The sequence below is a fragment of the Pipistrellus kuhlii genome, unplaced genomic scaffold, assembly GCF_014108245.1.
Source record: "Pipistrellus kuhlii isolate mPipKuh1 unplaced genomic scaffold, mPipKuh1.p scaffold_m20_p_41, whole genome shotgun sequence".
Classification (NCBI taxonomy): Eukaryota; Metazoa; Chordata; class Mammalia; order Chiroptera; family Vespertilionidae; genus Pipistrellus; species Pipistrellus kuhlii.
In genome coordinates, this window is record NW_023425542.1 from 530,378 (window position 1) to 543,471 (window position 13,094).

A 13,094-nucleotide genomic window follows, 5' to 3' on the forward strand; every position below is an offset into this window, starting at 1 on the left:
CAAATATGGTATGGCACAAGGGCAGATTATGGCTCATGGTTTATTTATTGAAAAGAAAAAGGCTTTCCTTTTTTTTTTTTTGTAAAAATAAATTTTGAGTTTACCTTTAAAAAAAAAAAAGTGACATGCTTAAATTGCTTTAGACCTCGGATTCTGGAAAAGGAGTGCTTTTAAAGTGTTTGCATGAGGTTTAAATGGCAGAAATGAGGCACAGCAATCTCTCTGCTGCTTTCGTTGTTCTCTGTATGCACCAAGTCAAGTCATGGAGATGCCAGTCCCAGAATTCCACTTTACGGCAGTTGCAGTGCAGCCAGATTGCATGCTCCTGAGTCTTCAAGTCTGGGCAGCTGTGGTGGCAGTTTCCTGATCCCAGGATCAGAGCTCAGGCAGTGTGTTCCTAAACTCCTTATGCCGATTCCCCATTATCTCAACGTGGGTAGCGGTCAAAGCTTTTCTGACAAGTTGGAATTCTGGAGGCCTGGCCTACAGTCTATATTCAGCTCCTTCTAAGACTGCGGGAGGCCTTACCTTCTGTAATTAAGTACTTTCTGCTAAAAACATCTCTAAGTAGTTTATCTTTCTTAAACTGAACTCTAACCAAGCCATGCCACTGGAGTAGTGGCTCAAGTGTTAGGCAATCAAAAAATGAAAGCATGCCGAAACCGGTTTGGCTCAGTGGTAGAGCGGACTGAAGGGTCCCAGGTTCGATTCCGGTCAAGGGCATGTACGTTGGCTGTGGGCATATCCCCGGTAGGCGGCTGGTTGATGTTTCTCTCTCATCGACGTTTCTGGCTCTCTATCTCTCTCCCTCCCTCTCTGTAAAAAATCAATAAAATATATATTTTTTTAAAAATGAAAGCAATTCATGACCACAAAAATAGTACTTGTTGGGAATCACTTTTTAAATTAAGAAACTGCATCATTTTAGAGAAAACCTGTGAGAAGACGTTAATCAGGCTAACAAATATCTGCGGAGCACTTTACAGTTTATGAAATAGTTTTGCATACCTTGCCGAATTTTATGCTCATAAAGTGAGTGAAGGCAGGTTTTGTAACGACATAGCTGATATAATAGTTTTGCTTGGGGTTCTACGATGGGTAAAATGGGTTTAGAGATTATTACTGGGGAAAAAAAATACGGGCTATGAAAAATTTAATGACTCATTCATAACACATGAGCTTGTAACAGGTAGATTTTTAACAGTATTTTTATGCTACATGAATGAATACGTTAAGTATGAAGCTTCAGATGTCCTACAAAAAACAAAAACTCCCACCAAACCTATAAATTTTAATAAGTAACAAGTTAGCACCATGGTCAGTCTGAAGAGGGTCAGCAGGAAGAGTTAACTCGAGAAGCTTACAGCCACATTTCCAAAGATGGAAGCAGAAGAGACAGAGGCCCATCTAGGCTTAATAATCAGAAATTCTAGTGAAAGGCAAATATTAGTTTTCAGCCCCTTTATTAAATGATTTTGGCTGCTAGTCAATGTTAAAAAGAAATTAGCTCTTAACTCCACTCAGCAACATTTGACTCTAAATCTCTAGTTCTCCATTAGTATTTTTGTTTGTTTGTTTGTTTGTTTGTTTTTATTGAGCCTGGCCAGCATAGCTGTGGCTGAGCACTGACCCAGAAACCAGGAGGTCACGGTTTGATTCCCAGTCAGGGCACATGCCAGAGTTGGGATCAATTAATGATTTCCTCTCTCCCTCTCTCTTCTCTCTGACATCAATAAAAATATTTATTTTAAATGTTTTTATTGATTGGAGAGAGAGAGAGAGGGAGGAAGGATGAGGGAAAGATAGAAAAATCGATGAGAGAAATATCATCAGCTGCCTCATGAGAGCCCCTACTGGGTAATCAAGCCCCAAACCCAGGCATCTAACAGGAAGCTAACCAGTGAACTCTTGGTACATTGGACAATGCTCAACCACAGAGCTACCTCAGCCAGAACCCCACCAATATTTGTGAGATCAAACCAGGAGGGAGAGGATGAAAAGCTGAAACTGGAAACCTTCACTGCACATCTTCCTCCCCATCAACCACTCTCCAACCAGAAGGGAGCTATACCGACGCTCGGCCATCATGAAAGGGAACAGGATTGATAAACCATCTGCATTAGTTATCACTGGCATTGTGTTTATTAGAACTTACTTAGTCATTATGGAATGCTACTGCATTATTCTTCCCACTCTAAAAAGTTCAATGTATTGAAAATTCCACATTTCTGATCCAAAACAATCTTTTACATTTTTTAAATAAGAGAGGGATTTTTTTATACTTTAAAAGATGGCTTCCTTTTCTTAGATGTATTTGTGAATTTTGTAGAATCTCTATTAAGTATGCCTGGACAATTTTATTCTGGCAAAAAAAACCAAAACAAAACAAAACACAAAGTCTGAAAAAACACATGGTAGAAGAATCACTTGGAAATTATTTGGAAAGCAGTTTAGAAATCTGTACCAAAGCCTTAAAAATGATCATGTTCTTTTACTAAAAAAATCTGACATCCTCAGAATAATTAGATGAATCAATGATAGATTTGAGGCATCCAGTCAGTAAGTACATGGATAGTTTGTTGCACTACCTACACTAATAAAAGAGAAACACACAAATTACCATCATTCCGCTATGCTACCAGCCAATCAGAGTGAGTATGCAAATTAACCTGAAAACATGGCAGCACCCCCAACCAATCCCCTCTCTCCCTCTGCCATTCCAGGCCTGTGAAGGACTGAGAAGTCTGGCACCAGCACCTTGAGGCTAGCTGCAGCCTGGGAGACCAAGAAACTGACTGCCCTGTGATCCCAGGCCGTAGACAGTAGCAGAAGACTCACGTCCATTGCCTCATGTCCTGGGTGAGACAGAGAAGCTGGGCCCCAGCGCCTCAGGCTGGGTGTGGCCTGGGAGACAAAGAAGCCACCTGCCCCATGATCCAGGCCACAGCCAGCTGGAGAAGTCACCCACACTGCATCCCAGGGAAGACAGAGAAGCTGCCCACCTGCGGTCCAGGTGCCAGCACCTACAGCTGGCTAAGCCTGGTAAATGTAAAAGCCACCGACTCTGAAGTCCTGGGCACCAGTACCTGAAGCTGGCGGTGCCCGGGAGACGGAGAAGCTGCCCACCCCATAGTCCCAGGCGCCAGCACTAGCAGCTGCAGTTCAGGCAAAGCCATCTGCCCACCATCCCCTATGACTGCTGCAGGCCTGGGCACCTATAGCTGACCAGAAGGAGGGAAGCCCAGATCCCAGGTGCCTGTCGTCAACTGGAAGAGGGAATCCTGGGTCCCGATGCTGGGCCGAGGCAGAGGTGGCTAGAGGCAAGGAGGGACAGTTAGGGGACAATCAGGCTGGCAGGCAGAAGTTAGGAGCAATCAGGCAGGCAGAGTTAGCAGTTAGGAGCCAGCAGTTCTGGATTGTGAGAAGGATGTCTGACTGCCAGTTATCCCCTAAGGGGTCCCAGATTGGAGAGGGTGCAGGCCAGGTTGAGGGACACCCTTCCCCTTCAACCCCTATGCACGAATTTTGTGCAATGGACCACTAGTTAATTATAATAGCAAAAATCAAAATGTTCATATATAAATTATGATACATACTTTAATTTTACAAAGTATCATATAGCTTATTTACAAATAGTAAGAACACTTATTATTAGGGGAAAATGGGTACAAGTAATATATATGTGTGTCTGTGTGACCAGAAGAAAATGTACCAAATACTACTAACATCAGTTATTAAAGGAAAGTAGAATTGTGTTTTCTTTTAATTTTGTTATGTCTTAAAATAAAACTTCTAGGATATTAGTTTTATCTATTGTAATTAAGTGGTTTTAAGTTATTTTTAATACTAACTAGATATTTTATGATACTATAAAATAGTATTGTGTGGCAATGATTTGGCTATGTAAAAAAATAAGCTCATATATTTTAGAGAGGCGTACTGAAATAAATATGGATAAATAACATAATAATTTAGATTAGTTACAAAAAAAATCCCAGGTTGGAATAGAAGAGTGAAGAGCATAGGAGATGGGAACATAAAAACACAAGGCTGGTCATGTGCTAACATTTGTTACATCTGGGCAATAGGGGTTCATTATGCTGGTTTCTCTTTTCATACTTTTATATGAATTTTTTAAGTTTGTCATATTTAAAAAAGAAAAGTTAAATTTAAAAGGAAGTAAGAAGTACCAATAAGCACTATTTTGAAATTTTACATATAATTAAATCCATTAATCTATCACTGAATAAAGACTAGAAATATCTCACATTAAGAGGATGTCAGTTGATCAGAACTTTCCTTCATATACTTCTGAGCTGTGACTTAAAAACAAACAAACACAGAAAACAAGTAAATATTATCTCCATTACACCATTAAATTTTAGCTCCAATATCTTAGGTACCACTAAAATACTGCCAAATATGATTCTGAGATGCTTCTCAGGTGTAGAGATATTGAGATGTGAGAATATATGCATCTTAGAATTGATGAAGTATAGTAATTAACAAGCCAAATTCAGCTACTGGCCTTTTGATTTGTGATCTGGGATCAGAGAATCTGAATATCTATTATAGATGTTGTAGTTTCCACGATGGATTTTTATCAATAAGATAAAGGGAAGACCTGTGAGTGATAGTTATTGGAAAGAGTGGTATTTTTCTGGGATACAATTTTTATTTTAAGGGCACTTTTTATAAAGCTGGTACGGTTAGGTTTCAGGAGCTGATGATTCAGATTTATGGTCTACCCTCACATCCCAGATGCTGCCTGTCCTGCAGTACCGCACTAGAACGCATGAGCAGAGCTCTTAGCCACCACCTCTACTTGTGGTAGAAGTGTGCCCCCCTCCCTTACATGCTGTTTGCTATGAACAGACAGAAGAACACTGCAGGATTAGGAACTGAGAAGCACATTCAAAGGATTATTAAGCATTGTTCTTGCCTTGATCCAGTTTCATTTTCCTTTGGATGATTGAAATTTCACAGGGTTTCCTTCACCCAATTTCATGTAAATTTAACTAATATTGGGGCAAAGTTTCTCCCTAAAACAACATTCCATTTCACAGCTATTTGTTGTAAATTAAAATAAGTACATTCAAATGCTCACAGGGTCAGGAGTAACCAGTCTTCTTTAAAAAGAGAATCCTGAATAAAATAAATAGTTTAAGCCAAAGCTATAAGTTCACAAATAGAAAAACAGCCAAAGTAAAGACTGAATATGCAATTTTAATATTGTACCAACTACTTTACTTTTCAAAGTAGGCTTCTCTTCTCTTCCGTAGCTCTTCCGAAGAAAGCTGTGCACCTGATGTCTGTGGAACGTCTTGGGGTATATTTCTGGAACTGCCTAAAAACAAACGAAAATAGGATAAAAACAGTTTACTTACCAGGTAAAGTAACAATATATTTATACTTATGTGAATTACACACAAAAGACTTTTTAAATTTAAATTCTTTATTGTTTAAACTATTACATAAGTCTTTTCCCTCCACTGGCCTCTTCCCAGCCACTCCCACCTTCTCACACAAAAGCTTTTAAAATGTTTTCTTCTTAAACATATTCTGCTATTATTCTGTAAATACTAGATGCCCTAAGCCTGCCCTGTGATCCAGGCCTATCTGGGCCTTCCAGCTGCCAGGTGGGGCCTTCCATCCTGCTGCTGGCCAGCGCCTCCCTTCCCCAGCTGCCAGCTGGGACCTCCTTTTCCCAGCTGCCAGCTGCTGGCCAGGGCCTCCCTTCCTTGACTGCCAGATGGGGCCTTTTTCATTCTGCGCCTGCCCCTGGTGGTCAGCGCACATCATAGCAAGCAATTAAATTCCAAGTCTCGGTCTCCTGGTCAAACTCCCGAGGAGACACTTAGCATATTACATTTTATATAGACAGATAAGAAAGGGTCTGAAAGCCTCAGGGGATATCTGAATAACACAGTTCAAACTAACCAGTATCCACTACAGCCAAAGCTGTCACCCAACTGTGGTAGCAAATGTGAGAATTTAAGCCCAACAACCAACTAGGGAGGAAGAGCCATTAATAACACTCTTGCATGCTCTCTTTAACTTATTAGACATAAATTTATACTTCCAAAGACATAGAACTCCTTAGAACCAACTTAAAGCAGATGATTATAAAACAAACACATTCTGTGTTCCTTTATCTTCAAAAATTTGGGTCCTACAACTTAAGTACCGTATTTTTCGGACCATAAGACGCACTTTTTCCCCCCCAGAAGTGGGGGGGAAAAGTCCCTGCGTCTTATGGTCCAAATATAGCCTACACATATACTTTAAAAAAAAAAGTTTTTTTACTTGCCCGGCTCTGTGTGGTCTCTGTGTGCTTGCCCGGCTCTAAAATGGTTCTAAATGCTGCTGTTTACTTTACAGGGTTGATTACATGTGTTTATGACTATGATGTTGGGTTTTAATGCACATAAAATATTTTAGGACACTATTTGTTTCAGAATCTTTTTTTCTTCATTTCCCTTCTCTAAAAACTGGTGCGTCTTATGGTCCAGAGCGTCTTATGGTCCGAAAAATACGGTATATTTCCATGATCTCATTTATTGCACCAACCAGAGATTTCGCACAAATTGTGAAACAAAGTGGTAAGGAGAGTGAATTACACACAAATAACTAAAATTGCAAAAGCTGGTGTCTGCCATTACCTCCATTTTATTTAGATACTAGAGGCCTACCATGCAAATTTGCATGAGACCCAGACCTGCTGTGCGTGAGTAGCTCGCCACCATGAGCCACTGTGCTGGAAAACAAATCAGTTTCACTAAAAAAGAGATGTTGACAGGAAGCCAGGAAGGCTGGTCAACAACCTTAACTGCTCTAACCTTTAGTTGAGATATTGTTAGCTGAAGCAGCCTCCACCTTGTTTGTCCCATATAAGTCTCTGTTATTTCCTGCCTAAGGGCTACATGTAAATTTCTGTTTATGTTGCCTAAGGTGTTTTCCCCAAAGCCTCAATAAAAGGGGATGGCAGGGCCAGAGCAGATAGTTCTCCCACTAGAGTTGGACTACCGGCTGGCCCCCATATCGCCAAGTTGAATTTCTTCAATTCTCAAGTCTCTTCATTTGTGTGCGGCCCTTCTCCAGAACCTGAACCCTGAATTGGAACTCTTTCTATGTGGGCCGTAGAAAGAACTCTTTCTGAGCTCTTCCTACACCACTGCACTGAGCGAGCCCCTCCCCTCCCCTCCCCTTCCCATGAGCTGTAAGAGCCACGAGCCCAGCACCCAGCAGCTCGCGGGCTCAGGGGTGGGACTAAGAGGTGCTCCATGCACCTCCTGGTGACCAGTTATTTGGTCATTCCAGCATTTGGGCGTTCGGGCCACTGGTCTTTATCATATAGATTTCAGAACTTCAACCAATAATTTCATTAGAAAGTAGAAGGCAAAATCATTAATTAAATGAAAACAAAACTATCAAAAGAAATTCCTTACGCTTTTATGTAAGCCACTTAGAGCTACAAACCAGACATTTCCTTCCACATGGATTCCCTAGGGAATATGTCTTACTTCTCCTCTGCTATGGGCTTACATTACTATAAAAGTGTCAAAGTGGACTCAAGCTATACGTTGCACAGACACAATGTTAGTTTTTTCCAAAATCCATTTATATTCTCTGTCCAGGCCTTCCTTTGGGTCCAACAGCAAATACATTTATGAAACAGTTGGCCTGGGTAAGAGTTCTCCCACTTTTGCCCACAAAGACTAACCTCAGTTTATTGCTGTGTTAGTACAGTATTATAACCAAATGGAATAACCAGAAATAAAAATATAGCTAGTTATCTGTGACGGGCTGGCATGGCCATGGCATACTCAGCCCCAGGGCACCTTATGTGCCACGCCAGCTCAGCCAGGTTCAGTGACCCTGAGAGGGGGCGGTGAAGGATTAAGAAAAGACAGACAGGAGAATAAAAGCTGCGTCTGAGTGGGACGCTGCTCCCAGAGACTACAAGCCGTGTCTTTATTTTATAGCCCGATTCCACAAGGCAAAGTAAGGGTATGGTCAAGATGTTTAAAATATTCTCTTGAATTTTGATCCTACTCAATTACATGCACCTGAACTCTACCAAGCCCACATCACTCAGGCACGTGGGGCCATGTGTTCGGACCATGGATTCAAGCTTACAACTGTAGCTCATTGGCTATAATTGAGCTGTGAAGGCTCTGCCCTCCAAGCTGGAACTTGCATGTGGCAATGAGAGGACTGTGCCCTCTCATTAGTCCAAGGCTTGAACCTGTCCAAACACTGTGGCCAGCGTGGGTTGGCTGGTGGGAGCATTGCCCTGTGCACCAAAGAGTTGTGGATTCAATTCCCAGTTGAAGCATCTGCCTTGGCTGTGGGTTCAGTACCCTGGCCCTGGCAGAGGTGTGTTCAGGAGGATGCAGCATATTGATTTTCTATCTCACATCAATGCTTCTCCCTCTCTCTCTCTCCCTCTCTGACCTGCCCTTTTCTCCCTCCCTTCCCCTCTCTCTAAAAATCAATGAAGCATGGCCAGTGTGGCTCAGTGTTTGAGTGTGTTGACTCATGAATGGAGGTCACAGTTCAATTCTAGGTCAGGGCACATGCTCAGGTTGTGGATTCGATTGTCAGTAGGGGGTGTGCAAGAGACAGCCGATCAATGATTCTCTCATCATTGATGTTTCTATCTCGCTCTCCCTTCCTCTCTCTGAAATTAATAAAAACATATTTTTTAAAATATCAATGAAGAACGAAGATGGAGGCGTAGGTAAACATTCCTAAAAGGCTGCCGGGCACAACAAGTCCAAAAAAAAACTATAAAACTAACGTCTATCTCCCAAAAACCAAATGAAAGCTGGCTGAGAGGAAGCCCTACATCTAGAGTAGACTGAAAGAGAAAGAGGAGAATCCAGGGCACAAGCGCTGAAAAACTGAGGTAGGAGGGCGAGGACGTCATAAGGGCTGGCGGTGGATCCAGGCTGGCAGAGGGCAGTGCTTTCTTCAACCCGAAGAGAAACAAGTGCGTGATCTCTCGGAAATCCAGTCTCTGGGGAGAGACTTTAGACTGTCTGCCATCTGGTCAGAAAGTGAGGCTGGCTTGCTTGCAGAGCTGAGATTCTTTGCTGTGCTGTGGTGCGAGATGCGGGGACGCCATTGGAGAGGCGGCGGTGTAGGTGTGTGTGTGTGTGTGTGTGTGTGTGTGTGTGTGTGTGTGTGTGTTTGGCCATGCCCCAGCCTAGTGAGGCCTTTAGACTCCTCCCTGAGACTCCATTCCTCACAACACATCCAAGCTCCAAGCAGCAGACTTTGCATATGAATGGCCCTCTCTGTTGCAGTTTAGCAAAATTGCAGTCTCAGGCAAACAGATCCAAGGAGGACAGGACTGTGGTTCACGCTGTAGCTTCTGCGTCAGTACTGGCCTTAGACAGTAACTGAACTGCACCTCACTGAGACCCAGAAACCAGAATTCTAGTGCTCAGTTTCAATCCCTCACACCCATAAGTAACACATTTGGGAGATGATCTCAGTAAGCACCAAAGCCCTACTGAAACAAGGTGTGTCTCCACCACAGCAGTTCTTCCTTTATAGACACAGTCAGTCCTCACAGACAATTGGCCTGGAGGTCAATTCTTCCCAGTGTACCAACAGCAGTCAAAGCTTAATTACACCAAGACTTTGCACTAAGCCCACAAAGGGATATATAGCAAAAGCGACCACCTCAGGTGATTGGGGAAGCTAAGCTACTGACCCCTATAGATCATTGACCATACAAAGCCACTCCAACACGGGAAGGCAGCCAAAATGAGGAAACACAGAAGCATGACACAAATGGGAGAGATGAAGGAGAATAAACTACTGGCCGACACACAGTTCAGAATCACATTTATAAGATTACTCAAGAATCTTCTAAAAACCTTTGAGAAATTTGATAAGACCTCCAAGAAGCTTGGTGAAACCTTCAAGGACCTTAATGAGAATACCAAAAAATGGAAAAGGACCAGCCAGAAATTAAGTATACAAAGTCTGAAATAAAGAATATACAGAAACTCAACTGTAGATCAACATGCCCCAAGAATCAAGCCAAAGACCTGGAATATAAGAAAGCAAAAATTAGCCGAAACCGGTTTGGCTCAGTGGTAGAGCGTCAGTCTGCGAACTGAAAGGTCCCAGGTTCGATTCCGGTCAAGGGCATGTACCTTAGTTGCGGGCGCATCCCTGGTGGGGGGTGTGCAAGAGGCAGCTGGTCGATGTTTCTCTCTCATCGACATTTCTAGCTCTCTATGTCTCTCCCTTCCTCTCTGTAAAAAATCAATAAAATATATATATTAAAAAAAAAAAGAAAAAGAAAAAGAAAAAAGAAAGCAGCCGAGATCGGTTTGGCTCAATGGATAGAGCGTTGGCTTGGGGACTGAAAGGTCCCGGGTTCGATTCCGGACAAGGGCATGTACCTTGGTTGCGGGCATATCCCCAGTAGGGGGTGTGCAAGAGGCGGCTGATCGATGACTTTCTCTTCGATGTTTCTAGCATTCTATCTCTCTCCCTTCCTCTCTGTACAAAATCAATAAAATATATTAAAAAGAAAAAAAAGAAAAAAAAGAAAGAAAGCAAAAATCACCAAACCAGAGAGGCAAAAAGAAAGAAGCGAAGATAGTGTAAGGAGCCTCCGGGACGGCTTAAAGCGTACAAACATCCGAATTTTTGGGGTGCCAGAAGAAGAGAGCAAGCAGAATATTGAAGGCTTAATGGAATAAATAATGACAGAAAACTTTCCCTACCTGGTGAAAAAAATAGACCTACAAGTTCAAGTGCACAGGACCCCAAACAGGAGGAATCCAAAGAGGAACACACCAAGACACATCATAATTAAAATACCAAGAGCAAAAGACAAAGAGGAAATCTTACAAGCAGCAAGAGAAAAACAACTAGTTACCTACAAGGGAGTACCCACACGACTGTCAGCTGATTTCTCAACAGGAAATACGCAGGCCAGAAGGGAGTGGCAAGAAATATTCAAAATGATGAACAACAAGAACCTACAACCAAGATTACTCTACCCAGCCAAAACTGGTTTGGCTCAGTGGATAGAGCGTCAACCTGCAGACTGAAAGGTCCTGGGTTCAATTCCAGTCAAGGGCATGTACCTGGGTTGCAGGCACAGCCCTAGTAGGAGGTGTGCAAGAGGCGGCTTATCGATGATTCTCTCTCATCGATGTTTCTAACTCTCTATCCCTCTCTCTTCCTCTCTGTAAAAAATCAGTAAAATATATTTTTTTAAAAAGATTACTCTACCCAGCAAAGCTATCATTCAGAATTGAAGGTCAAATAAAGAGCTTCACAGACAAGAAAAAGTTAAAGGAGTTCATCAATACCAAACCAGGATTACATGAAATGTTGAAGGGTATTCTTTAAGAAGAGAAAGAAGAAAAAGGTAAAGGTAAAAAATTATGAACAACAAAAAGGCATCAAATACATACCTACCAACAAGCAAATCTAAAAATCAAGAGAATAAAAAAAAAAATCTTAAGAACAAAATAGACTGGTGAATAGAATAGAATCAGGGACATAGAAAGGGATTGGACTAACAATTCACAGGGGGAAAGAGGTCTGAGGAGTGCAGGAAGAGATTGGACAAAATCTTACACCTATGGATGAAGTGGCAGGGGTAAGGGTGTGGGGTGGGGGTGGGAATCAGGTGGAGGGGAACTAAGGGGGGGGGGGGAGAAACACCTGTAATAATCTGAACAATAAAGATTTATTTAAAAAATATATATCAATGAAAATGACCTTGGGTGTGGATTAAATACTATATATTTAGTCCCAATATGACATAGGTTATAAAAGTTATATTACAAGAAAACCAAAAGAACATCTGACTGTACATAGCTATTGATTCTGCAGTAACTGTCAAAGAACATCTAACAGTTCATTAACTTCCAGGAAACCAAGAATCATCTGAATCAATTCTTTAACAATGAAAAGCCCTGTCAGAATGTCTGTACCTTGCATACTGAGCTGAATAGCCCTGCGGAGATCTGCTTCCTCATCTTCCATGTCAATCTGTTGGCGACTTAGGGCCAGAGCCCGCTGTAAATCCTCCTCCTCTCCATCTAAGATTCCTGGCCCATCATTTACTTCTAAGGTCTGTTCGTCCGAATCCACTGTCTGGACTCTATAAAGAATGAAAGCACTGATAATAACTACAGACCAGATTGTGAAGCTGACCAACTCCTACATTTTAGATATAAAAATATTTATAAACTGAAGATTTTATATAAGTCAAAACTTACATATTTCAGTCAATTGTTGAAAAATAGAGATAAAGAAACTTAACACATTTTCTTGCAGATAAGGTCTAATAATATCAACTTTGTGTTGCGATGTGACTCTGAGTTATCATTTTTAAGTAATTCAAAGAATTGATTCAAGTTTGAACCAATAAACTTCACTAAAATATATGGGTCTAAGAAAATCACTAACAATAAAAGGACCACAAATCCAATGATAGCATGAAAATGTACTTCTTGTAATGAAATAGTATCATACATTCCATACTGCAGAGTTAATTTTACCTCTGATCTTTCATTTGTGCTAATTCTTCTCCAATAAGTTTTGGTCGGTGCATCTGATGGACCCTGATCATCTGTAGGAGTTGGTCAGCTTCACAATCTGGCAGATCACCTTTAACAACAAATATAGAATAACCTAAAAAAAAAGACAAAAATAAACCAAAACAGCTAGTAAGAGATTCAAAATCAGTGAAAAATGATAGTAGCTAGAGAGGCAGCACGGTATATGGTAGTGAATAAAAATATACATTGACGAATCCAAAAAAGCTGAGCTCAGTAATGATTCTCATACGGACTGGTAGGGTAAGCCAGGACAAATTACCTGTCTTTGAGTGTGACTTCCCTCACCTGTAAAATGGGGACAGCCATCTCCCAGAGCATCAGAACTAAAGGAAATAATATCTGTAAAGGGCCCTCCTAAACCAGTGCTTGACCAAGTAGGCTACTCAGTACATGGTAGCAGAGAAGCAGTAAAGGACCGGGTAAGAGCAAGGAATGTGGGAGCAGTCGGCCTCATTTTTAATCCGAGTTCTTCCATTTCCCAGCTGCATG

At 41.6% G+C, this 13,094-nt stretch overlaps 1 protein-coding gene across 4 annotated transcripts in view; it reads right to left on the reverse strand.

The window, feature by feature from the left end:
• The window catches only part of ATXN3 (ataxin 3), a 39,609-nt gene that overhangs the window by 10,538 nt on the left and 15,977 nt on the right, over window positions 1-13,094 (reverse strand). The window contains exons 7-10 of one of the 4 annotated variants that reach the window (XM_036411605.2): window positions 12,546-12,678; window positions 11,976-12,145; window positions 5,251-5,347; window positions 4,244-4,322 (exon numbers count right to left, since the gene is read on the reverse strand). In XM_036411605.2, the coding sequence (XP_036267498.1) occupies window positions 4,289-4,322; window positions 5,251-5,347; window positions 11,976-12,145; window positions 12,546-12,678 (434 nt within the window). In that variant the 3' untranslated portion in view covers window positions 4,244-4,288. Of the gene's footprint in view, window positions 1-4,243; window positions 4,323-5,250; window positions 5,348-11,975; window positions 12,146-12,545; window positions 12,679-13,094 lie in introns of those variants that run through there. The other 3 variants (XM_036411603.2, XM_036411606.2, XM_036411609.2) reach the window with 3 other exon arrangements.